At 44.0% G+C, this 26,096-nt stretch overlaps 3 protein-coding genes and 1 long non-coding RNA gene across 19 annotated transcripts; 2 read left to right on the top strand and 2 right to left on the bottom strand.

Annotated features, from left to right (window-relative positions):
• Window positions 1-252: 252 nt before the first annotated feature.
• On the top strand, window positions 253-5,694 carry LOC120694852 (alpha-galactosidase 3-like). Of its 3 annotated transcripts, XM_039978149.1 has the most exons (15): window positions 253-656; window positions 810-868; window positions 2,277-2,333; window positions 2,433-2,467; window positions 2,674-2,777; window positions 2,866-2,938; window positions 3,117-3,175; window positions 3,286-3,351; window positions 3,459-3,542; window positions 3,636-3,700; window positions 3,804-3,886; window positions 4,562-4,652; window positions 4,804-4,862; window positions 4,992-5,132; window positions 5,253-5,632. In XM_039978149.1, the coding sequence occupies exons 1-15, from the start codon at window positions 397-399 to the stop codon at window positions 5,358-5,360; spliced, it is 1,344 nt and encodes a 447-aa protein (XP_039834083.1). In that variant the 5' UTR covers window positions 253-396; the 3' UTR covers window positions 5,361-5,632. The 3 variants fall into 3 exon arrangements, with proteins under 3 accessions (XP_039834083.1, XP_039834084.1, XP_039834085.1); XM_039978150.1 differs by lacking the exons at window positions 2,674-2,777; window positions 2,866-2,938 and having other exon boundaries at window positions 5,253-5,694; XM_039978151.1 differs by lacking the exons at window positions 4,562-4,652; window positions 5,253-5,632 and having other exon boundaries at window positions 4,992-5,126.
• Window positions 5,695-6,851: 1,157 nt separating this feature from the next.
• LOC120694851 lies at window positions 6,852-12,852 on the bottom strand. Of its 3 annotated transcripts, XM_039978146.1 has the most exons (11): window positions 12,457-12,851; window positions 10,630-10,815; window positions 10,422-10,514; window positions 10,143-10,325; window positions 9,942-10,044; window positions 9,671-9,853; window positions 9,035-9,328; window positions 8,227-8,705; window positions 8,050-8,085; window positions 7,291-7,883; window positions 6,852-7,152 (listed from the first exon to the last, which is right to left on the bottom strand). In XM_039978146.1, the coding sequence occupies exons 1-11, from the start codon at window positions 12,757-12,759 to the stop codon at window positions 7,086-7,088; spliced, it is 2,520 nt and encodes an 839-aa protein (XP_039834080.1). In that variant the 5' UTR covers window positions 12,760-12,851; the 3' UTR covers window positions 6,852-7,085. The 3 variants fall into 3 exon arrangements, with proteins under 3 accessions (XP_039834080.1, XP_039834079.1, XP_039834081.1); XM_039978145.1 differs by having other exon boundaries at window positions 8,050-8,705; window positions 12,457-12,852; XM_039978147.1 differs by lacking the exon at window positions 8,050-8,085 and having other exon boundaries at window positions 12,457-12,849.
• Window positions 12,853-16,526: 3,674 nt separating this feature from the next.
• Window positions 16,527-22,974, top strand: LOC120694853 (plant intracellular Ras-group-related LRR protein 6-like). Of its 12 annotated transcripts, XR_005683676.1 has the most exons (11): window positions 16,529-17,357; window positions 17,492-17,560; window positions 17,743-17,803; window positions 17,898-17,968; window positions 18,116-18,179; window positions 18,293-18,397; window positions 18,644-19,971; window positions 20,548-20,622; window positions 21,175-21,216; window positions 22,051-22,592; window positions 22,673-22,974. XR_005683676.1 is itself a non-coding variant. In XM_039978154.1 (8 exons), the coding sequence occupies exons 1-6, from the start codon at window positions 17,243-17,245 to the stop codon at window positions 18,341-18,343; spliced, it is 441 nt and encodes a 146-aa protein (XP_039834088.1). In that variant the 5' UTR covers window positions 16,527-17,242; the 3' UTR covers window positions 18,344-18,397; window positions 18,644-18,678; window positions 19,069-19,225. The 12 variants fall into 12 exon arrangements, 3 of the variants coding, with proteins under 3 accessions (XP_039834088.1, XP_039834087.1, XP_039834086.1); XR_005683683.1 differs by lacking the exon at window positions 17,743-17,803; XR_005683680.1 differs by lacking the exon at window positions 16,529-17,357 and having other exon boundaries at window positions 17,364-17,560; window positions 18,107-18,179.
• Window positions 22,975-23,742: 768 nt separating this feature from the next.
• LOC120694854 lies at window positions 23,743-24,488 on the bottom strand. Its single transcript, XR_005683684.1, has 2 exons — window positions 24,311-24,488; window positions 23,743-24,064 (listed from the first exon to the last, which is right to left on the bottom strand). It is a non-coding gene; the product is annotated as an uncharacterized LOC120694854 (long non-coding RNA).
• Window positions 24,489-26,096: the final 1,608 nt, after the last annotated feature.

The raw sequence follows: 26,096 nt of genomic DNA on the forward strand, positions 1-26,096 counted from the left end.
GAATACCATTGCCTTGCTCTAAAAACAGCTAAACGTCCCTGTCTGTCCCCAATCGGATCGGATAATGCGCAGGTCCCTGCTGCCACCTGTCTCATCTTTTTCATCTAGTCCTGCCTGTTGATAATCTTTTCTTTTTGACAGTTCTCTATAATCTCATTTGGACTGGACCGGGCCGGATAATAAAATAAAAAAGTCTAAGAAAGTATACTAGAATAGTAAGGCGAACATCCGCCGACAAGTGGGCCCATAATTTCGCTATCCTTTTTGCGTAGCTTGCTCTGCCTCGCTCGGTGTCACGAAACTCTCTTGCCAAGCGTCGTGGCGTCGCAATTTCTTTCGAAAAAAAAAGCGTGGCGTCGCGACCAACACACAGATCAACACCCGGGGGCAGCAGCAATGCAGGAAACCAGCAGCAGCAGCAGGGCGCCGGAGAAGCATCCCGAAGCCGAGATGGAGGCGGCGGCTCGCCTCCCCCTCCCCATCGTCTCCGCCCTCCTCCTCCTGCTAACCCTCTCGCCGGCGGCGACGGCGGCAGCGAGGGTGGCGCCGCCGCGCATGCAGCCACTCCCCACGGCCGCGCTGCGCCGCCTCTACGACACCTCCAACTACGGCAAGCTGCAGCTCAACAACGGCCTCGCGCTCACCCCGCAGATGGGGTAATCGCTCTGCTGCTCTTCGCACCCTCCCGCTTCCGCTGCTTATCCCCGTACCCTGACTGCAGTTGCTGCTCTGCCTCGCGCCTGTGCTAGCGTCTTCGCCCTCTCGCTCTTCCGTGGGGTGCTTAATCCGTTTCCCCGTGGTGGTGGCAGGTGGAACAGCTGGAATTTCTTCGCCTGCAACATCAACGAGACGGTCATCCGCGAGACAGGTTCCCCCGCGGGCCCCATTCCCTCATTTCTCAGCAATCCCGCTACTCTAGCTTTTCATTCGTTGCAAAATTTTAGCCCAATTCCTAGTGTTTCCTTATTATTGCGCCGCCCAATGCTCAAAGTAGATTCAGGTAGTTGCAGATTACTGTTGGATACAGGCCCGGTCCTGAGATTTTAGTGGCCTGAGGCGAAGTTCAATTTGAGGCCCTTAATACAAATATTCATGTCAAACACTTTTTAATACTAAGTATTAGATGCATATTTTCTAGACAACATAATGGTGCTAAATCTGTAAAAGAAATTAGTAATCCGAAACTAGCACAAAATCGAAGGGTACTAGATGAACGCAAGAAGAAATTTTTACTGATTGTCTTTGAAAACTCGCACCTTTTTTTTCGAGAATACGCAGGAGGGCTGCGTATCATTTCACTAAGAAGAAAAGATTGTTCAAAGTTTACAACACGGGCCAAAAAAGGGCGCACGCACACCTCAACCGAAACTAGAAGAGGACTATACGGCCGTAGATTACAACCAGAGAGCACCCTGTGCTAAGAGACCTAGCTACCGTTGACATTTGTGAAAACTCGCACCTCAATGTATAGATATTCTATTCCTGACCAATGTATAATGAATTGAGATTATCAGTGGCAAGCTGCAACGAACATGTAATATAATGATCTGTGATCATCAATGATATCATAGATCATGCTAATTAATTGTTACGTGCATGTAGGCTATACCTACCTATTCCGTCGTACCTGATCGTCGATGGCTTGATCTTGGTAACTGCGGATTAGCCGGGCTCCCGGTGAACATGCTTGCATGCGTTGGGTAACTGGCTGCAGGACTACAGACATTGGCTCGGACATGGCCACATCGCGGCATCCCTCATCCTCATTTTGGCCAGAAGTCGCGTCTCGCTCAGGCGGCCGCGTTGCCTCGCACAGTTGTGATCTACGGCGTCCACTATCCTAGTGGCAGATGGGGATGACGGATGACAATCTGATAATACGAGGCGAGTGCAAGGAGCGCGAGGGCTGAGGTAGAGGAACGAGGAGCTGCGTCATGTGCGATATCTCCGCCCACTATCTCTCCGACGACGTTCTACTATCTGGACAGGACAGCCTAGGATACGTGCAAACGTGGCCATGTATTGCTCATGATGTGTACTCTACCTAGTATACATGTACTTGGGGAGGGGCCAATTGGATTCCGGAGCGGGTGCACTGCTCCCCCCCCCCCCCCCCCCAAGGGCCGGGCCTGGTTGGATTAGTAAGGTTTACTGTTCAACTGCCATGTTTGCAAGCACCACCTAGTGTTTGCGTGTATTAGGAGCAAATGCCTTGTCCAAAGTAGAGTTTGCTCAGACGTGTAACTAATAAGTGGGCTTCCTCTGTTATTGAACAGCTGATGCCCTGGTGTCGACGGGACTGGCTGAATTGGGCTACAACTTTGTAAATATTGGTATACCACTTGGCTCAGTTCAGCAGATTGTTGCCTCAAGGCAAGGGACTTTTCTTTACAAAAAATAATCTTACTCTTGTTTGTTGCTCGCTTCCTCAGATGATTGCTGGTCCTATGTGAAAAGAGGAAACAAGGTAACAATCCATTGTTTTCCAAATTCTCTGTCAATTTGCATCTGGATACATGTGCAATAGGTAGTTACTGTGTAATGGTTGCAGACTTGGCTACATTATTTCTGCTGTGCAAAATTTGGGATGGGTCAATGCTCAAGCTCACTTATTTCATCAACAGCTTACCCCTATAGCTTCTAATAGGTCTTTCTTGTAACTGTAACTCGTAGGATCAATTGCTACCTGATCCAAAGACTTTCCCTTCAGGCATCAAAGCTCTTGCAGACTATGTGCACGGAAAAGGTTTAAAACTTGGTATATACTCAGATGCTGGGTACGTGATCGTCTCAATTGTAGATATGCAAATTCCTGATGCTGTTTGCTTCAAGTGATGGGAAAACATAACAATCTGAATCTTTCAGGATATTTACTTGCCAAGTTCGACCTGGGTCGCTCTATCATGAAAATGATGATGCCGCACTCTTTGCTTCATGGGTACGACTAACAAGCACTCACTAACTACTGATGTATAAATAGTAACCGCAGAATGTCGATTTGAAGTGCTAATATCAACCTACCTATGTGTGCCTTGAGGGTTCGAACTATGCTAAACTATATTTAAACTTGAAGCTATTGTACTACTAATACATGTACGGAAATTATTTTTGCTCAGGGTGTTGACTACCTGAAGTATGACAACTGCTACAATCTGGGAATAAGACCTCAGAAAAGGTTAGAAGGCCAGCATGTCTTCACTTAGTGCTGACCACAGTTTAGAACACCGAACACATATAACCTTACCATGCTGTCCTAAAGTTTGTTTCATGGTGTCATATTCGTAGATATCCTCCTATGCGAGATGCTCTTAATTCAACTGGGCGCCAAATATTCTACTCTTTGTGTGAGTGGTAGGCCTCATTCCTTTCGGTGGAAACTACAGCTACATGTCATTCTCAATTTCTAAGCTTGTTGAATTCAGATGTGTGTAATGTTCTATCATGCTATTCTATCTTAGGGGCCAGGATGATCCAGCCTTGTGGGCTGGCAAAGTTGGCAATAGTTGGCGTACAACAGATGACATAACGGATACATGGAAAAGGTGACTCATGCTCTTTCCAGGAAAGAGAGAGAAAACATTAGCTATGTCGATGTGATCTCAAAATGACTGATTTATGTATCTGGTGAAAACAAGCATGACAGATATTGCTGATAAGAATATCAAGTGGGCATCATATGCTGGACCTGGTGGTTGGAATGGTAACTATGTTAATTACGATTACAAGCTGAACACAATTTTCGATGTTTCAAAAATTTTAAAAGTGGGCATCATATATTGTTGTGGAATCTCTGTTTTTCTCAGACCCAGATATGCTGGAGGTAGGGAATGGTGGCATGACCTTTGCTGAGTATCGCTCACATTTTAGCATCTGGGCTCTCATGAAGGTAAGTGTTCATGAAGATTGGACCAATATTGTCAGTCACATTCGGTTACTACTTCAGTCATTAATGGGGTACTTTGGTAGAGGGGTAAACTGAAAAGTCTTGTAAAAAAAAAACTCTAATTTTTATTGCTTAAAATCTGAGTCTTTAAATATCTGACTGATGACTGATGTCTTGTATGACTGCCCTGAATCACTGTACATGTAAAGTAAACTTGCTTATGACCCATGTTTTTAGTTCTCAAACCACAACATTAATAAAATATCTGGATATTTTCTTCTGCTTCTAATATTAATGATTTAACAAATGATTACAAAGATAATAAATGCTATATAAGTCTTTAAAAAAACTAGATCAGAGGAGAAGAGCCTCTCCAGGGCTAGAAAAGTCCTGAAGGCTGGCCTGACACCTGTGAATTTTTTACCGGCCAGCAGCGTCTGGGTGTATTTGGAGTGTGAGTCAATGAATGACTTCTTTTTGTGCTAGACTGAGGTTAGAATCCTGGGTGGCTGACCCCACTACTGGGTGTCCAACCACTGCACCATCCGTGCATTTGCTAATAAATGTCATATAAGTTTATTGGTGTCAATTATCCACTTCCTGATATTTCCTTCCAATTTGGAAAAGGTGATCTTCTAATGTGTTAGTTGCTAAGTTACTTGTATTGTTATGCTTCAGGCCCCTCTATTAATTGGCTGTGATGTCAGAAATATGACTTCAGAAATGATGAAAATATTGAGCAACAAAGAAGTAATTCAAGTAAACCAAGGTATTATTCTGATCCCTTTTCGGAGGGTAATTGATCACATTGTTTTTTTCCTGCATATAAAGTATAATGACATTGTATCTGGCACTACAGCAGAACAATTTGAGCTAATAATGTTCATTTAATTATGTATTATGTTTTCTATTTTCTGTAGATCCTCTTGGAGTTCAAGGAAGAAAAATTTTAGGAGAAGGAAATTATGGATGCCGTGAGGTGATTTGACTGTTTATTTCCAGTTTATAAGAGTCTATGTTTTAGCTATAGGGTTTGTCCTACGTTAGCACAATTTGCAAATTTCAGTGCAAAGTATGTCAGACTCACAGTGGACCTCGTGGTTTGCAGGTGTGGGCTGGCCCCCTATCTGGAAATCGGCTTGCTGTTGCTTTGTGGAACCGATGTTCGGAGACTGCTAATATTACAATGAAATTGCCAGCAGTAGGCCTTGATGAATCAGCTGCCTATTCTGTTAGAGATCTGTGGAAGGTAAAGCAAATAGTTTCAGTTGTTATTAGGTGACTGACAAATTCAGTGCACCTCTTTACTTTGAAGCACACCGGGTCAAGGAAATCAGTTCTCATAGGAATTTCCTTCTTTTTTTTCCAGCATGAAACTCTATCAGAAAACGTTGTTGGAACTTTTGGCGCTCAAGTTGACGTGCATGACACCAAGATGTACATTTTTTCTCCTGCCATCAGTGTCACTTCAATTTGATTGGAGCGGGTGAAGTCTGGATGGCAACATGTTTTATCCCAGTATATAATGGCAATAAAATCCATCTGTTTTCCCGTATTCTGTTCCACTCGTGCGGAAGTTTGATTAGTGCAGAAATGTTGCAATATTGTTTGCCTTTTCTCTGGGGGAGTTGATACAAGTGCACCATGTAAAGTTCCCGCTCGAGTTAAGTTGATTGTTGTGGAGCCTTGCAGCCGATGCCATGCCGTTGCCGTTTGAAACTGAATGAAGTCCCCATTTTTCAGTGTTCAGATGTCACATTCCTGAAGACTGTACTTGTAGCTATATCGATGCAATATGTCTTTGTACTCTCTGACGCAGTTCCCATTATGTGCATCGAAACTCCATTCGGCATTGCTGAGTTTGAGATGTCCCAGGTAGCACTGTATGCTGTCGTTGAGCCATGGTGGTCGATGTCCGCTCCAATGGAGACAGTCCCATTCCATGTAGCACTGGGTCTGTCCATCTCGCCTATTTCTCCGGCGACGCGGCGCTGCTGCCCGCCGGCCACCGCTAGCCTTGCCTAGTTGCCTCCACGCATTCCACGCTCTCCACAGTCCACACCGTGTTCACGCCACCAGACGATTCCTCCGTCCAACAGCTCCTCCCCTGGGGACCGGAGGAGGGGCCTGCCTCCCTCCGAGAAGTAGCGCGGGCTGGCAGCGCGTGTTCCTCTTCTTCTCATGCCACCCAGCTCCTTCCTCTGTCAATTCCTGAACTCGATGACCATGCCGACGCCATCGTCTCCGCTTGCCATTTATTTCTCAACTTTCTGATACAGAAATTGGCTAGAATTTGGATTCATTGGCCCCTTGGTGGAGGCTGAGAAATGCTATTTGTTGTCGGGGACAACACATGAGCCAAGAACTGTTCAAGGGATACCCTGTTGGCTCCTGCCGTAGATGGATGTGTCAGGCAACTCTGGATCTGAATGGCGTGTTCATTTTGTCAGTATCGCCAGTCAAGAGCAACCCAGAGCAGAGCAGGTCGGCTTCCTTTGCAGCGGTTGTCAGTTGAGCGACATCAGTTGATGCCGTCCAATGACCGTCTAACACGGTCCACACCATATGTTGCTGATCTAGCGCATTCCCTCCAATTATCAGATGTTAATCTGTGCCTTATTTGAACCAGTCATTTCCCTAATGTAATGAGCAAGCCCTCTGTATTCAGAGGCTTCAAGGCTTATCTATCGAAGTTTTTTTTTGGGGGGGGGGGGGGGGGGGTTCCCCTTTTGCATCATCGTTCGTTTGTTCCTCGCAGACTGGAAGATGAGTATGCGGGTTGTGGTCTACCGTAAGAGATTGTGATAAATTCCTAGGCCCACCTTGGCACTTGGCAGTGGGCACACCATTTCCCCAAGCATCTGCCACTTTTCCTATCAATTTCTTGTTAGATTTTCTAAGCTAAAGGCGACAATATGTTACACTGCGCATTCTAGGTGTTGCTTACCTAGAAGGGAACAAGGGTTCATCAACAAAAACAAATGAAAAGGGGAAAAAAAAGGAAAAGAGAAACAAGGATTATTATCGTTTTACACGGCACCGCACTGCTTCCACGACGATCAATAGCATCAACTTAGTGTGCAGCCGGACGAAAATCCTGCTGGGGCACCTATCCGACATACTGCTGTAACTCCTCCAGCTTCCCCCTCTCACTTTCTACCGCTACAATTAGCTTGTTGGATCATATTATGTCTTGTCAGTCTCAGCGGCAGCCAGCTTGGAGCGGGGGGAAATCAGCTTCATCTTTCAGTTGGTACACCTTTTGTGACCTGCACGTTTTCATTCAAAACATCATGAGATTTTCTTACCCGACATCAGTTGTACCATAACAAAACTGCAGAAGCATAATAATGTCACGCAACTGTAAGAAATTTATTGTCTATGAGAAATGGCTGCCAACAACCTACCTGCTTTCGGTTTCAACAGCGTCAGTGTTCAGCACCGCGGGGGCAGGGTCTTCATCAGCTGGTCCCTTGGTGGCGGGGACAGGCACTTCTTCAACTCTCTTTCTAGCGGGGAGAGCTGGGAATGCTTCCTCGAACCGCGCCGAGACAAGTTCCAACGAGAAAGGCCCGAACGATCCAAACTCAAGATTCTCTTGGGCTGTGGCGGATGAGGAGGTCTGACAGCTATTCAATACCGAGGGATTTCCTTGACCATTGTGAGGAAGTACTATCCCTGACGATGATGGTGGACTTGTCTGTTTGCCGTTCTCAACAAAATTTCCTACTGCCTGTTTGGTTCCACCGTCTGTTGCTACGTGCTCCTTGAAATCAACTAAATCTCCACTTGGAACTGGGATCTTGCTTGAATTACCATTCTGTTGCGAACTGGTCTGCATCTTGGGCGATTGATTTTGAGCTGTGGCGTGCTCAGTTTGTGAACTGGAATATCCTTGCTCAGCTGAGTAGTACTGACGACCAGGTACCCTCTGTCTTTGCTTTCTTTCTCGCACGACATCTCTTTCAAGGGACATGCGATCCTGGTACGAATAGTAATTCTGAAAATGAAAACATGAATGACGATCAAATGAATAACCACCTCAAGGTTTTTTTATGGATAAATGTACTGACACATGCTTCCTGGTTTATACTGAAACATACTATGCCTATAGCCTACCAAAAATTTAAATAGAGATTTGGTAGTGAAGCTAATCAAAACTTAACTGAAACCTTCTGTGTATCCGACAAGAATTCTTTATCCTTGGAAGGAAAGAAGGGGTGATATAGATCATAGCAGACAGTTGGTGCATAATACATAAAGCAAGAACTGAGTGAATCTACTGAAAGCAAAATATACAGTACCAGTACAAATAAATAAGATAGCATGCTAAGGGTTCTTACCACTTTGGGAATATATGTGCCAGTTCCCCGTGACTTAGGAGAGACGCAAAACCAAGAAACAGGATAGTTATCTGAATTAGTCGAAGGAGATGAAGACAATGCAGATCCGTTGGAGGACAAATGCAAATTCTGCACCCAAACCACATCCACTAGGGCCTCGACATGTGGTTGCTGAGAGTCATCTCTTGTGCTATGAGAGCAATAAACTGGAGATAATTTCCTTCTTTCGCTGTCAATAGACGAAGCTAATGATAAGCCTTCGCTAGCTTTTGACCTTGACTTGAAGATCATTGTCGGAATCTTGAAAGAATCCTCATTTAGCACCCCAGCTAACCAAGCTTCTTCAACAGCTGGCAGGAGTTCGTCAAACAAGGACTCCAGGTGGTACTGAACTTTGCGAAGGCATCCCAAGTGCAAATCCAAATCGCCTGTGAGATCCAGCATATTCGATAGCAAGAAGGGTGGAAGTGGAGTTTTATCTGCATGGAGAACAGTCCAATCTGATTCATTAACAGGACAAGTACTGGAAAAATCCAAGATATTTGTACAAGTAGAGTTAGTCAATATATGCAATGGATAGTTTGCGTAAATCTGTTGTGGCATATGCAATCTACAGATGAGGTGTAAATCTGGCCCTGTTGCATAATTCTCGAAGCACTCTTTAATGTTGCCATTACCATTCTCGCAAGGGACAACTGGCTGCTCAAACTCGCAAAATATGATGAATTTGCAGTGAAATCAGATGCATATTCTAGGAACCAAATTTTGTTCCAAGGAATATCCTGCACAAGGCATGGCATACATCTACCTGAATTCTTATGCGCATCTGTCACACTCAAATCCTTGTCACTTCTGTTTGCACCATCATTCATGCAAGAAGTTTTCAACCTTGACCCATCATCACTAAGTGCATTTTCAGGACCAAGCAAGGATTGGAATGAACTGTTGCCAATATCTTGTCTTTCTCCCTTTCCATGTCTCTTCAGTGTGTTTGCGAAAAAATCATAAATTTCGTTGCGAATAAACTCAGGAGATAACATGAGAATTTGACCAAGCTTTTGTGCTCCAAATGAGAAAGCACTCCGTATGCGATAAAAGTTTGCTGCAGAAAATTAGCATGTCAATAACACTAATCATAATCACTCTCCACTAAAAGGACTTCTTATACGCATACAGAAAAAAATGATACATTACTACGTGCAACATTACTGAACACAAGCAATTCTTTTGAGAGAAAATGGAATACGCACACACACACACACACACACACACACACACACACACACACACACACACACACAACACACACACTCTCACACAAGCACGCGCGCGCACACACACGCGCACACACACACACCGCACCACACCGCACCATACACACAAAACTGTAAGTAATAGAAAGGCCGCACAGTAGACAGTACAGAACAAGATGCTTTATTCTAACCTTTGCTGACACTTCTGCCAAGATTGTTGTTTCCCTTGAGTGGATCAATTATGTTCAAAAACTTCTGGCGAAATTGTGTGTCATATCCATCAGACTCGTTTGGAATAACAACAAGTCTATCCAGAAAGCCTTGAACGAACTCCTTGTCAAGCAATAATTCATCTTGTCCTGCTGTAGGCTCAACTGCAAGTCACATATTTTAATAATTATAACAAAGATCATGACACGCCGATTCCTTAACAAGATAAACTAATACAAGAGCACAACTCACCAATTAAGTTTGGCAATAGCGACAAATCAACAGGACCATTTAAGTTAATTCCATACTTGTCCCAGTCAAACTTACTAAAATATTCCAAAAACCTATAAAAGGCCTATCAAATAAAGCAGGTAAAATGCAAAATATTAAGTTCACATATTGCATAAAGCAGCTTGCAAGAAGTAAAACGAAGCTCGGGTTTGTAAAATTTACCTCCACAGGACCGTGCAGAGATTTGTGGAACATGTTGAATATGTAAAGAACAAGTGTTTCCAGTGCATAAGTCGATATGAGTCCATGATGAGCTCCTAATATGCGGCTTTCATGGTAACACCAAGCCTTGATTAACATAATGCTCCTTTTGAACAAATGGTTTTTCCCAACCTGACGGTCAACCTGAAGCAGTAACATTAACTAGTTCAATCTCTAGTTTTTTTCAAACTGAAAAAAATAATAAATTGCAGCAAACAATTCAAGCTTGCATTTGCTTACCAGCTCAAGAAAACAGAATGTGGATACACCACCAATCTGGTTGAAAGAGACATCCACAACAATGTTCTCAATAACACATTTCATGAGCTTAACCTGGTTGAAGATCAAAAATCAAATTCAACTTTATCTCCAATAAAAAAATGTGTCTCAACTACATTCATAATAAGTGGGTTAAACATATAATGCAGAAGTAGGAATATATATATACCTCAGCGTTGATGAAGTGCAAGCCTGTTAATTTGAACTCGGCATCACAGTCCTCCTGCTCTGACTCGAGTACAGCACGGACATCATCAATGAATGTACTGTTTAACCATGTGTTCCCCAGTACAGTTATATCAACATCGCCATCAGGTAGATAAGTCCTCAGAGGGACTGATCCAAATGCAAATACCTGCATTATGATAAAACAAAAGTAGCGTTATTTCCGAAAATGTGCTAATGGTCAAAAGAAAGGAGAAAATGTGCTGCACACAAACAGCAAATCAACTAAGAAAAATGCTACATGCAGAAAATGTGCTGCACACAAACAGCAAATCAACTAAGAAAAATGCTACATGCACTTCAATCGGACAGTTAGAACATGTCATCCGTATTATTAACTGTAAACAAGAATTATACCAAAAAACTAAACAAAGAAGAATTATACAGTTGAGAGCCATGCAGCCCTACACACGCACTCGATGACAAGAAGATGTGATTTGGCAGAATGGTGTCGAGACAGTTTCCTGTGCCTTCTCGGTTCAGGCACGTGATGAACTGCCCACAAATGTAAGCCTCATAGCTCACCTACGCATGCGCGTAGATTATGAACACGAGGAACCAGCCCAGACATGATCACAACTTGGAGTTTACTATTTTTGGGGCGGTAAAAGATTTGACCCATCCCCTCGCACGATGCCCATGAACGGATTATATCTGAAGAGACGGAGAAAGCTGCTACGGCCCACGCAACAGGGGGTCCAGTCCACGACCGAAAGCGCAAGGGAGAAAAGACTTTTCTAATCGTTCCTAGAAACACTGTAATCGCCTGCTTAACAAAACCTTTACTTGCGCTATAGCAAACAGGGTAAAAGCAAAAGCAACAGATATGACCCAATTACTCAACTGTAAGAGGACAGGAATGTCCTTAAAAAACAAATAAGAAAATACTAGCCACATGATTGTTACTCGGTGACACAACTGAGACTACAACTGAATGATTATATTAGTAAGAAAGATGACATTATAAAAAGACCCTGGTTGGTATGGGATGAGGATTACTAAACAGGTTAGCCCTAATCCCAATCGCACGGACAGATTAGCTCTAATCCCAATCAACAGACTGATTATCCCAAATCCCGATCCTAATCCTAGTGGCCAGAGGTCACGTGGGAAAGCTAGAGGAGCACAGCAAGCAACTGTCAACTGGTGCAGTACGCTGCACGGCGACTGTAACTAGCGGAGGCCCGCATGACGTGGTCATGGACGGATGCGTCGTGCCTTTTGTATAAAGACACGCAGCAGATTGTGATAGCTACGGCCTACACTACAGTGACTGCATTCCACGTCAGACAGCAAATCGATCGCTTAAGAATACGAACACGGGTAAAAAGTACTTGTACGGCATCACAAAAAAAGTATTAGTACGAGGTAATTACTTGCGACATGATGTGACGACTGATAGTCAAGATGGAAACAGTAAAATAAGACCATTCAGGATAAGCATATATAATAAAATAAGATTACCCCCTAATCTAATCTAATCACACCGAATCGGCCCCCAGGCCCCAGGCGATGCGAAAGCGACCGTGCAGAATCCGGGTAGGCAGCGGCAAGGCATGGCTTCCGGGAATGGAAGCAGCATTGACGCACGACACGGAACAGGAAACTAAAACCCCCTTCCTCCCAAAGCTGAAGGCGACGCGGCCGCACGAACCACGAGCCTAGCTGCCGGCGCGGCGGCCGGACAGGGACTCATCAGCGAAGAACGTACAGGCGCCCCGAGAGGCTAGCGCACGTGCGGGAGGGAGAGCTAGGGAAGACACGCACGCACCTCGCAGCCGACGGAGGAGCCGATTAGGCGCTTGAGGTAGTCGATGACGTCCTGGCGGCGGCGCTCCGCCTCCTGGGTGGGGTGCACGCGCAGCACCACCTCGCCGGCCGCCGCCTCCGCCGCGCGCATCGCGTCCCGCCGGATCATCGACGGCGGCGGCGCCCTCCTCGCCATCACCGCCGCCAGCGTCTCCCTCTCCCCGCCGTTGCCGCTCGAGCCAACGACGACGCTCCCCCACGGGAACCCCCGCCCGCCATCGGCGCCGGGCACGAACCACCCGCCGCCGGCGCCGTAGTACGCCATTGGAACTCGGAGAAGGAGCGGCGGAATCCGGGAGGAATATAATCGAATCGGGAGGAAAGCGCTGCGGAATCCAAGGGGTTTTGCCCTTCCGCGGCGCCGGCGGCAGGAAAGATTTCTCGGAATTCTTTTTATTTGTTTGACAAAAAATCCCCTCCTGTTCCTCTGGGGCCTGGTCTGGTCTGGTCTGGAGTTGGTTCGGGTCCTTCGGCTGTGGCTGCGTCTCTGATCTGTTTGTCCGAGGTCAGTCAGAATAGCCTTGTGTTGTGGGGCATCCGCTGCTTATATAGGCGACCTCACCTGCCTGCCTGCGCCTGCCGTGGCTTCCTTCTATTTATCTCCACTCCATCCACCCTTTTTTTCTCGTTTTCTTTTTTCTTATACGATTTGTTAGTGTATGGACAAAGCGATGATGTAGACGACTGCCAAAACAGGGGGCTGGGGGGTTGGGCAGGGCTCATCTATATATATATGGTGACATTTTTAATTTATCATACGGTAAATGTGTTTCTATGGCTAGCTGGTGTAAATGTAAAATGTACTTACGTATGTGTTCATGTGTCATGACATGGTACATGAGTTCCACTGCAGCAAAGATCTTTCAAGAATACGAGAATTCTATTGCTTATGCCATGCCCATGACTTACTAGAAAATTAACATTGCAGCTATTCCCCACATTGCCCGGTATTTATATGCGATCCTAATAGACCGTTATGTGATGTAACCTCAAAGCGCATGACGTTAAGAGACAATCTCCTAGATACGCTAGCGTTACAATGACTTTAGAATTGGACCGAACCAACACGACAACGTTAGTAATCCGCAACCCGATCGCCATTTTGTCGGGTATCAACGGCTCTGCTGATATGGCAATAGCCTTTATATGCTGCAATTGATAAGCATATCCAAGATTATTATGTATTTTGGCGGTTTCCTTAACCAATCCGCTGCTAAAGTGATCGATTACATAGACACCGTACCGCTCCTCTTTTAGTTTGTCGCTTTTGTATTTACACCTTTGTACGAGTCAACCGAAATAACATACGTGTCGATATATCGTGTAGCTAGCGAGCGGAATCCTTACTGCCGACAAATGTAGAGATTTTTTTATCTTTGACAAGTGGCACATATTTTGATTTACACAAATACATAACGCACTCGTGCCGAAAAGGTGAAAGTATTAGCTCATGGAAATTACTTAATACGCATGCATGATAGAAAATTCCATGAGCAGCGGAACAACATATATAGATCGACCCAATAATGTGCATGCAATTTTCTTCTGCACGTGTGGAATGGTACAGAGATGCATGCTATATGCCCCTAGGCATCCTTTTCTTTATTCTCTATTGTTGTTTCTCAGATAAAATTTCAAAATTAAAACTCGTCAGGATCCTGGTAAATTTGAAACGTCAAATATTCGTGGCCGATTATAAAATGCAGTGCTAAAGTTTAGGCATAACATCGGTGCAGTTTGTACTGCTAATCATGCATGCATACCATCGTCAGTAGGTGAACCCGTCCCTGAAAATCCTCTTAGCAACTATTGATGACTGCTAACTAATGATGCATAGTAGGCAGTGCATTGATCTACAACTTTGGCATTCAAACCTGAGTAAAGAATATATATACATATACATATATATGTATATATATACATATACATATATATGTATATATATACATATACATATATATGTATATATATATGGTAAAACAACAGGGTAAATAATGAATAGTGAGCGAAACTGAAGTCGAAAACGGGGTATATATGGCACTGCGGAAGAACGGGGTTGCTGAGCACTTTTGTTCCGGCCGGCGTCCATGATCTCGGAAAGAGAGAGAGAATGGGGTGGCAGTTGCTGAAGATAAACTGGAAAAACAGGAGAGAGAGAGGTGACTCACTGCATTCAAGCACTGCCATAATAGTACGGAGATATCCATCTTCTAAAAGAAGTATGGAATTTCATTTAGGCCGTGTTTAGATAGAACGTAAAAAAATTTTGCGACGGAATTTTGCTAATTTGAAGTATTAAATGATGTCTATTTATAATTTTTTTTGCACAGATGGGTTGTAAATCGCGAGACGAATCTAATGATGCTAATTAATTCATGATTAGCCGATGTTACTGTAGCATCACTGTTGCAAATCATGGATTAAGTATGCTCATTAGATTCGTCTCGCGATTTACAACCTATCCATGTAAAAAAAATTTGTAAATAGACTTCATTTAGTATTCCATGCATGTGTCAAAACATTCGATGTGATTTTTTTTTGTGTTTACGGAATTTACGGGTAAAAATCTAAACATGGCCTTATTCCTTGCTATTACTATATCATGATGAGTAAATCAAAGGTATGTATATTTATAATAATTTTCTTAAAGAACATTAGAGATGTGTATGATGCAATGCAATACATATATCCTTGGGAGCGACCACCGTCCGATGCCAAGGCAGACCATATCTAGAGGCTATATATGCCCAGTCTACGCATGCTCGTCGTCATCTCTCTCTCTCTCCAAAAAGTCAGACTGACAGGTCAGCACCCGTGGGCCCGCTTCGGTCCGTGGGCCAGTAACCCCGGAACAGCATCGCAGTTCGTCGCACGCAGGCAGTACTGGCTTGCCTTCAATCTGTCTCTGTGCCACGGCCGGCTGCCCTCAGGCCGCCACGTGCCCTCGGCTTCAGCCGTAGTACTCCATGAGATGCAGCTGCGACCGCGAACACTCCACGCTGCACCCGCCGGCCACCGGTTTTTCTGCCTGTTCGGATCCTGGCTGAAAGTACTGCAGCTACAGTACCACTGTAACTGCAGTACTATCGTGTTATTGCTGGCTGCGGGTTCTCGAGCCTCTACGACTCTGTTACGCTGCAATCATCCAATAGTGTTTATCTCTTATACCAAACTAGTACCAGCACTAATTAACCAACAATACTTTTCTATCACAATAAATCAGCATCAGCTACCAGTCACAGCCAGCTGAACAGAGTGGTAAGTAGCCGCTACTGTACAAGTCATCTCACAAAACCAGCTGGTACAGTGAATCGGCCAACCAGAATCAGCCATATGAACATGCAGTTTTGTTGGAATATGCTACTGCTATGATTATACAAAATGTTATCCCTATATTTCGGTGCTCAGTGACAAATTCTAATGTGAGAATGAAACAATGACTAGGATTTTCGTTGGCCTGTCAACTTTACAGCGTAAGTATGTAATCTCACGATAAGCTCTTAGTGCAAACAAAGCATATCCAATCAATTCTAGCTTTATTTAGTTGTAACCCTTTTTGTTGTGCCTTAAGAAAGAGAGAGGCGTGCGATATAATAAACACGCTACATAGATACTACCATAGTAATCCCGACAAGAACAAAAAGAAAAGGAGAGTATATATTGTGTCTCTTGAATCTCTTACTATCTTTTTAATTTTGTTTTGTTGTCCTTTTGGTTTCTTGTTTTTTAGGCAGCACAAAGTTATTTGTGATTTTGTGAGCCTCGTCAGAGCTGATATATATGAAATAATCCCGTGTAGTATTGGAGCTATCTAGCTACACTGCAGGAGATCTACTCCTTCAGAGTTTCTATATGACAAACGCGCACCGCTCGGCGCCCTATCAGACTATCCACATCGGTAAAAAAAATTACAAATGGTAAATCAACGATCAGTATTCATCCCACCGTGATTTCACTGTTATGTGGTAAATATCCCCGTATCGAGAGAGTTCTTCATCTTTCCTGACGCCTCTATCTCCTTTACGTCTCCTCCGAGCGAACAGTGGAGGTGGTCTCCTCCGAGCGAACAGTGGAGGTGGTGGCGGCCACTGCAGTAGCAGCGTGCCGAGAAGGATGGCGCCTGCGACGGCGAGGATGCGGCGGCAGAGCTCATCGGCCGGCCTGTGCAGCCTCCTCCATGGAGGCCGATCAGCGTGGGTCCAAGCTGGTGCAGCCCGTTCCAGTCAAAGGGTGTCATCCGTTGGGCCGCCTCTCCATTATTGCTCCCCGCCATCCGAGCCGTGGGTGAGCGTCGCCGGCCCACCGCATTCCTCGCGCGCGCGCAGGCTCTGCGCCCTCTTGGCCCCCTCGCCGCCCCGCCTCTCGCTGCCGCCGGCCCCGACGTGGCGAAGCCATCGCCGTGCGTCGTGATCGTCGTCGTCGTCCTCAACAGAGCAGTAGCGTTCGCCGGGGCTCCGCCCTTCACGGTCGCTCGACCTTGCACCCGGCACGGACCTCTGCATGAGCGGGAGCGCCGAGGGGGAGGTCGACGAGCTTTGCCGAGGCGCCGCCTCTAGATCCACGAGCGCTGGGCTGCCACGGCCGTTGCCATTACGGCATCCGTAGCAACTGCCCCGGCCAACCAGCGCGAGGCCGAGCTCTCCGACCTGGCATCTGCCACGCCCGCGGCCTCCTTCTTCGTTGCGTTGCGGAAGAAGGAGTCAAAGGAGCAGGCCACGGCGAGGTCACTGGACAGCTTCAGCTTGCTGATGGATGAGACGACGGGCGATCCGCCTGCTTCTCCTCGCAGTCGCCTCCGGCCACGGACGCTGGCGCCAGCTACCGAGCTCAACCTGTCGGCGGCGGCGACGGACCACGCGGGAGGTCATTTTCTCCTCTCTATTTCTTCCTTCTTTCATTCCTCTTTCTTGCCCCAACATTCATGCGCATCGCCAGTACTATTTCCTCTATTGACTCTGCTACTTGCTCTCCCTCTGCTCTTCTCCTTCTTCCTGCAGTGAAGAACGCAAACCTCTGTATCGAGCAGACCCCGCAACTTCAACCTCATTCAACACGAGCTCTTCCAGGTACACATCTGTAGCGCCTATTCTTTTGCCCCCTCCACTTCTAATTTTGTCTAATCATTGAAGATGTGTTTCGTCTCTTTTCTCTTCCATAGGTCAGTTAGAAATTTAGATCTACCTAGTATAGTTTATCTTACCACACCTAAATGAAAATCTTAATTCTGTAACCCCATGCCCTACTCAAGGTAAAATGACTACCCTCAGAAAGCTTCCGCTTACTGCAAGTCCTATGAGAACACCTAGGAGGTAATTTATGTTCCTCCTACTGTTTATTATAGCAAACTGGCTATTAGGAATCTCTTTTGATCTGCCAAAATTAATATACTAATTTTGTTCCCAGTTCATTGGTATCTGCACCAACAACTGCATTATTGAAGTATCTGAGGAGTCGACTTCCATCTGATAAGGAAGGTAATTGAAAAGGCCGAGTCAAAAGCTTTTAATTTTGTTATCAACATTTTATATTATCCATTGTTTTTTCAAAGCATGCAATATCTTAAATTATTCGCATTTGAGAATCATTTCTCGATCACCAAAATGATCATCAAGATCGGGCAGCACAAGCACCCCGATAAAAGATGACGACATTGTTGCAGCGAGTCAATCGTCCTCATCTTCAAAGGTGCGCTTCAAATATTTTGTAGGCATAAGATGTCATAAAATAGATCTTCATTTCCCTTTTTCTTTTCATAAAACAAATTGGTTCTCATATGGCTGCTGATAACCTCATATCAGGAATTGGACTTGAGCGATCTTGAGATGACCAGTGTACCAGCTTCGGCATAGGAGACATGCAATGTATTTGGCATACAAAAGAACCTCAATTTGTCAAGTCTTATGGTTGGTATTGATTGTTGAATATACAGATGTTTTTAGCAGTTCTAGGATGGTCATGAAATGAGAAATAAGCAGGAACACATAGAATAGTTCCATCCACTAAAAGCTCCAGAGAGTTAAAAAGGTGTTGAGAGTACACAATGAAAGCAATATTAACTTTAGAGAGAGCATACTTGAATACTACGCTCAAATATATTGTAATGCATCATTTCTTAATGCTATATAATAACACATGTACTTTTCTTGCAGATATCATCCACTGATCTTGTGTCTCTATCCAAACTGTAAGTACTTGATTTAAGTGACAATGCTTCAGCACTACCTGAACCTTCTGTAGTTTCTGTGCTACCACAATTACAGGAGCTCTACCTAAGATTGGAACTTGGAACATATGCCCAGCCTCTAAACTACAACTATTACATGAAAGCTTATCTATCTCTCTATCTGTAAGTGAACGGATAAAACTCCATGAATTTCCTTATGGTTTGCTGGACTTAAAACAACTTCGGATTCTTGACTTCAGTCAGAATAACCTCACAACTGTACCTTAAGTAATTATTAGGGTTTCTTGGCAAGGGAAGCAGGAATTTTGATAGTTTGCATAAAATTTCCTATTGATTTCCTTATAATGGTTTCGAAACTCAAGATTTTTTATGTTGTAATGTTGTAAGCAGCTGTTAGTGGCTCCTTTTCAGTTTCTGCATGTGCTGACTAAACTGCACTTAAGCAGAGTACATAGAATTTTACTGCTCTGATTGAGCTTGATCTATCAGACAACAACATAACAGCGCTCCCAGCAAAGTTGGTATTCCCCTCCACCCTTCTTTTTTTTTGAAACTATCTGCAGATACTGTTCCATAGTAGGTGTTCTGGACAACTTCAAACATCTGAACTCTATCATAGCACACACTGATTGTGATAAATAACATATACTGGCATCAAGCGAAAAATACTTTTCTCACGGTTGCATGGTTCTCAATCTCGCTGAATCTTTTTTCGTGGATGCTTAGCCTAAGCTGCAAGTGTTGAAATTTGACAGGAATCAGCTTCATTCTTCTATAGCTGATGCTGATATAAATGCTCTCCTAGCTACATACCCTTGCATATTTTTGCTGGCAGTTTTTGCAATGTGCTTTGTGTTGTTGTCTTCCGGAGTTGATTCTGAAAGCTCCGATTTTTAACACTTATATGGGAGAACAGGATAAACTTTGAAGCTTTGGAGAAGGGGTAGATTATTTCTCAACCTTTTCTCCTGAATTGTTTGATTGGTTTGAATATATAAATGACTAAATGATAATTTGCGTGGACTGAACCACTCTCCGGAACTTAGAATCATGATATGCACCATTATAGCTTATAGACTGATAGTTGCATGTAGGATTATTTGTACTAGAAATCTAGGTTAGTGTGGCTGGCACCATCTGTATTTTGGATCCTTAACCAGTGACACAATAATCTGTTAAATATATTTAATTCTTTGAATTGTTCATATACTGTCAATTTTCTAACGAAATTTATTTTCAATGCAGCCTGGTCACTTTCAGGGCAATTCTTATGACATATTATTTGCTTTCCAGGTATATTTACTACATTTTACCTATTTGGCGACTTAAGTTCTTATATATATGTGTGCTTAATCTACCTTTTAATTTAATTTTTATGCATTGCTACGAACAACATGTGGCTGAGATGGTTTCCAGGTATATTTACTACATTTTACCTATTCGTAATGTTGCGGTGGTTTTGCGGGCACACAAGGAGAGATAGAGTCCGGAACGAAGTTATTCGGGATAGGGTCGGGGTGGCACCAATTGAGGAGAAACTTACTCAGCATCGGCTGAGATGGTTTGGACATGTCCAACGAAGGCCTCCTGAGGCGCCGGTGCGTAATGGGGTTCTTGAGCGGGTCGATAATGTAAAGAGGTGTAGAGGTAGACCTAAACTGACGTGGGATGAGTTGGTTAAAAGAGACCTTAAGGATTGGAATATCTCTAAAGAGATAGCTTTGGATAGGAGCGCTTGGAGACTAGCTATCAATGTGCCTGAACCTTGAACTTATTTCTTTCGGGTTTCATCTCTAGTCTACCCCAACTTGCTTGGGAAAAAATGCTATGTTGTTGTTGTTGTTGTTGTTGCTACGAACAACATGTCAGTGGATCAATTAGTGATGAGCAAAGAAAGAATGTGCTCCACAATTCATGTCACAGGTGCAGGTGCATGTGCATGTGGTATGTACACAGCTAACACGATTTCATCGGTTATCAAGGCCATGGGCATGAGCCTTCCATATAGTTGCAATTAATGTCTTGATCTTTAACCTGTTTGTTGTGAAGCAATGAAAAATATTTTATTACATCAGTCTGTGTCATTTACATAGATTAACTACTCTTAATCAATATTTCTTTGTGCTTTATGTACCAAAAGTTCTTCAACTCCTGCTAAAGACCCACTAAAACTTGAGGAATGTTGCCTTTCTGGGAAGTATCTTTTAGAATTGCTAAAGATAGACTTCAAGTCTAGGGACATTATGACCAATAAGTCATTGCGGAATGCAATGGTTATTGTCATGGCTCTTGGTGGGCCAACTAATGCTGTAGTACATTTAATTGCCATTGCTCAGTTGCATGTTGCCTAAGTGTATCACATGTGCTTATTAGGAGTATTTTGTTAGTACACCAAAGCTTATTTGTTACTCATTATGATCTTAAGATTACATTTCAACTGTGTAGATGCATTTATGCAAATGAAAAAGGCTGACTAACTTGCCACTGATGCTGCAGGGGAAAAAATAATTTGATTCCAGCTACAACATCTCCGTCTTGGTAAGGTCCTTTTGCTCCTTGGGTTCACTTGACTATGTTGCACATTAGAGTATTATATGTTCCTGATTGTTTTTTATTTTAGGAAATTTCTTTATAGTTCATCCTGCTGTGTCAATTCATTTATCGTATCTTCTAATCTGAACATACAATGACTAGGATTAATTTTACTCAAATTTAAGCAATACTTATACTAAGAAGATATATTATTATCTATTTAAATACTTAAAAGTTCTAAAAAAAGTCCTATCCTATAGTAATAATGTAGAACAAGCATGAATCTTTTTTTTCGATCAAGAACAAGAGTGAACTTAATGCCAATCAAGAAGCAATTTGATGTTGGTTCAGATTATGAATCTATATAAACATTCCCTCTTCAGTGATTGTAGTATCCTATAAATAGATATTATAATGTCGGGTGAATTTGCAAGCTATGGTTGCTTTAATAGATTAACTTTTTGGCGCAGAAAACAGAACTGGAGGACTACTTCCCGTGCGAACAAACAAACTCCATACATTTAATCTTGCCTTTTAGGAATTAACGTCATATACTCCTATGTATCCATCTTCCAATAAGAAAATGAAACTTTATGTTCCGTACACCGTACTTAACAGTACAATTAGGATAAATTTTATTTCGCTAGCGCTAGGCGCGCGCGCGAAGTACTCGTTGATTGATTGAGAGGGGGGGGGGGGGGGGGGATGTCATGCATGTGGTCGGGCCAGGGCCATGCAGGACCCACTGAACGGGATGGATCGTCGGACGGCCAGCTTTCCATGCATGCATGTACTTTGTGTTGAGCAAGCACGTGCCTTTTTTTGTGATCCCTTGTGCAGTACTTCTGCAGTTCTGCTTGCGCCAAAAACATCATCGATTGACGATTGTCCCAAGTTGACATTCATGCATCTATGGGCCCACAGTACGTACGTCTCACAAAGTCGCAGAGAGATGGAGGAATTTTTTATTTTAATCTTTTTTAATCTAATATTTTAATAATAGCCCGTTCATATCTAAATTTCTAAGAACTAGCATTTTTGGTCGTGCCAAGTCTCGTGGTGCGACTCTCTGAAGGGTCACGCCATATGCTTCGGCGCGACCGAGCTGCCACGCTGGCACACACGTGCCAGCAGGTCTGACGTGGCAAGGCTGAGTCGCGTTACATGCTTTGGCGCGACTGAGTCGCGCCATGCGCCGTGGCGCGACTCAGCCTAATATAGGCCCACCCGACCAGCCTCCTCTTCCTCCTCCTCCCATTCTTTTTTCCTCCACTCCCCACTCGACCCGACCTCTATGGCACCGCCCCTCCCTCTCCCCCTCTAGATCCACTCCATCCTCCACCCGATTCGAAGGGGAAACAAAGAGAAACTGATCCTTGAAGGTAACTCCTCCATTCTAACCGATTGGTTTTCCTCCATTTCGCGGATTTTTTAGGGTTTGAGTTGGTTAGAGTTTTTGTAGGGCTTGAGTTGAAATGGGCCCAACAATTCGCTAGGCTCCTTGGTGCTGCCGGCCGCCGCCACCTACGCCTCCCGTCGCTGCTGGGTCCCGCCGCGGTAGAAGAGAGCGTCTTTTGGTGCACATGGATCTTGTTTATCTATCATGCACTACTGTAATTTGAATTATTCTTGTAGTGGACTTGTAATGTGCACTTTGTGGTCATGTATTGGTACTACTATTATTAGACGTGTAATGGACCACACTTTGTGCAATCGAGTATATTGTAATGTCCTATCAAACGGGTAATTTGATATCTACAATTTTGTGATTGGCAATCAAGTATCTTGTCTTGCAAGGAGTCGGGCTATTTCTCTTGGCACCAAAGTATTTTGAGCCAAAGTATCTGGTCAGTGCAATCGCGTGGCGTGACTCCTTTACGAGTTGCACCGAGTGGCTTGGCGCGACTCTTCAAAGAGTCACACCATTTCCAGCGGCGCGGCTCAGTGAGGAGTCGCGCCAACCTTCGACCCCGACCAGATTTGGCTCAGGTCAAATTTTTGCTAACTAGTCACGCCAAGATAAATGGCAAGATAACTGAAAAGAGTATGAAAATAAAACATAACAACAACTTGGAAAGCAAACATAGTCAGTAGTAGACAGAGTAAAACAAGTGATAATCTTGAATAGATACACCCAAACATACAACAAGTGAACATGGGCACTGAGTTACATAATCCTATAATTTAAATGTAGATAGAATAAAACAATTAGCCATTTGTGGATATGTCCTGATAATGACTTCCCATGCACATGATGCATCGTCAGTAGTGGCACAAAGAGAGCCAGATAGTTAGGATCTGCATCCTCTGAGCTTGATGTCTCCTCGGACTCCTCGCTGACGATGTCTTGCGCTGGTGCCTCCTTGCCCCTCCTACGAGGGGTTGCAATACCGAGAGCCCCATGTTGGCCGCGACGTCCTCCTATGAAAGAGAATTTATTCAACATATGTATAGCTAATCACAATCATTAAGTATCAGAAATGAAAAAAACAACAACAAAAAGAAAAATAGGTGACCAAAATTGACAAAAAAAAAAAGAATAGGCCATATATGCATCATAGTTCCTCCTCTAATCACATATACATATGTTCATACATCTATGCTCATACATACATTACAGTGGCTCCTCTAATCTTCTACTTTATTTTTAGCAGTTCCTAAAGCCACCGATCTGAACTAGTACATAAGTTGATCCTAATGGCATTCTATGAGAACTAAATCTCGACTTGTCACTTTGAGCCATGCTGGTGAATACTAATTACAGGACCATCTAATAGTTTTATCCAGAAGTCGAGAAGCCAAAAGAAGTGTAAGCACTGCCTTGTGCATCTTCAAGAGAAGAGACTCATCGCCACTGCCAAAGACAAAATAAAAAAAAGTAGTATTAGAGAGTAACATTGTAGCTATACTGATTTTAGATGTTAAGCAATGTTTAACAGCAGGTAATTTTCATAAATATGTCGTAGACCTACTCAAATTTATCAGATATTATTTTGTCACCTCAAGAATAAAAGCATGCAGCCTTACTATCTTAGGTCATTGCATTAGAAAATAGTAAAAAACAAGTCCAGCTGAAATGCTCCTAATAAATGTTACTTACCGTTACTCATTGCTAATTGCATCTCCAGAAAATGACCGATTGCGCCTCTGAACATCAAATTCCACATCAATGAGATCAGTTATACCATCTTTGATCTTCTGGCCTACTCTAACAGGACCTACACCCTCAGGAGTGCCTGCAGAAGTGCAGAGGAACAAATGAACTAGTGCAAAACAATGGCAGCAGCTGATGCGAAAGGTTTCAGGAACATTAAAACTATGCATTAGACATAGTATAAGTAGGGATTTGGCACACAAAAATGCAGTAGGTGAAGGCAGTACAACACGGAAATTACAAAATGATCATCATGCAAGATTAACAGCTAAGGAAAGGTTCAACTTTGCAGGATATCATATCATCTAAGGTGCTATTCTTGAGACACAATTGAAAGAAACAGTTGGTGATACTACATTATTGAGACACTCTAAGGTTCTTATTACGAAATGCAAAGTACCTTAAAAAAACCTTGACTATTGGTGATACTACATTCCCCTACGCCCCTAGTATCTCAACAGGAGATAGCAAGCTAGGTCGATTTGGACATTTCTTCGCCCAATTTCTGAGTAGCATAAACGCAGGAGCTGCTCCTATGTTTTGAATCGGGTGGAGGATGGAGTGGATCTAGAGGGGGAGAGGGAGGGGCGGCGCCATGGAAGTCGGGTCGAGTGGGGAGCGGAGGAAAAAAGAATGGGAGGAGAAGGAAGAGGAGGCTGGCCGGGTGGGCCTGTATTAGGTTGAGTCACGCCAAAACATGTGGCGCAACTCAGCCTTGCCACATCAAACCCGCTGCGTGGCAGCTCGGTCGCGCCGAAGCATATGGCGTGACCCTTCAGGGAGCCGCGCCACGGGACTTGGCACGACCAAAAGGGCTAGTTTTTTGAAAATTTAGATATGAACGGGCTATTATTAAAATATTAAATTAAAAATGATTAAAATAAAAAAAATCGAGATCGAGATCCTAGCCATGGACCGTGACAGTAACCGGATACTCGTTGTAAAGATGAGCAGGGAGAAAGAGAGAGAAATGTGTCCTGTACTTTTGTCAGATCGTGACGATGGACCTTCTTATCCGGAGGCAGTGTCCGGACGGCTCTTGCACTACGACTTGTGCCCCGGAGCAGGAGGCATGCACAACAAGGCAAAACACACATGGGACATGGGCGCAGCTAGCTGCGCTATCAGGGCATGCCTCTGATGCCTGTCGCCCATCTCCCAGTCTCATGCTTTCCCGATATCCAAAGAATTTTAATTTATTGGCATCCAAATTAATTTATGCCATCCTTCATTTTTCTTTTCGCGTGGAGCAAGGCCTATATATATTGCATCCATTTTATTTGCATCAAAAAGTTTATGACAAGTGCGTAGTATGTATTTTCACGGCGCGGCAGAGACAGGGACACGCACTATTATTATTGATTAACTAGAGTGATTAGGATTAGCCAGCAGGAGGCCATGAGTAGTGAGTGGATCGGTCTCTCGGACATGACACACATGTCGATCAATCTTAATTATGGGAATCTAATCAAAGGAATGCCGTTGTGCCCAGGGAAACAAAATACTCGTGCAACACACGAGCGTGGAGTCAGCTCAGCGCCTGTCACACGATTGGTCGGGTGAGCCCTCTACTGTTGTAACATGAGACTATAGATGTCCATGCAGCCCGACAACCCACTCGGAAGTCCATTTTTTTTTTTGGCCCGGCACAAGCCCGGCCCGGCACGGTGGCCTCCGTGATCGTGCTGGACCGGCCTGATGGGGCGTGCCGGGCGTGGGCCGCCACTCTAGC

This window comes from Panicum virgatum, chromosome 2K, assembly GCF_016808335.1.
Source record: "Panicum virgatum strain AP13 chromosome 2K, P.virgatum_v5, whole genome shotgun sequence".
Taxonomy (NCBI): domain Eukaryota; kingdom Viridiplantae; phylum Streptophyta; class Magnoliopsida; order Poales; family Poaceae; genus Panicum; species Panicum virgatum.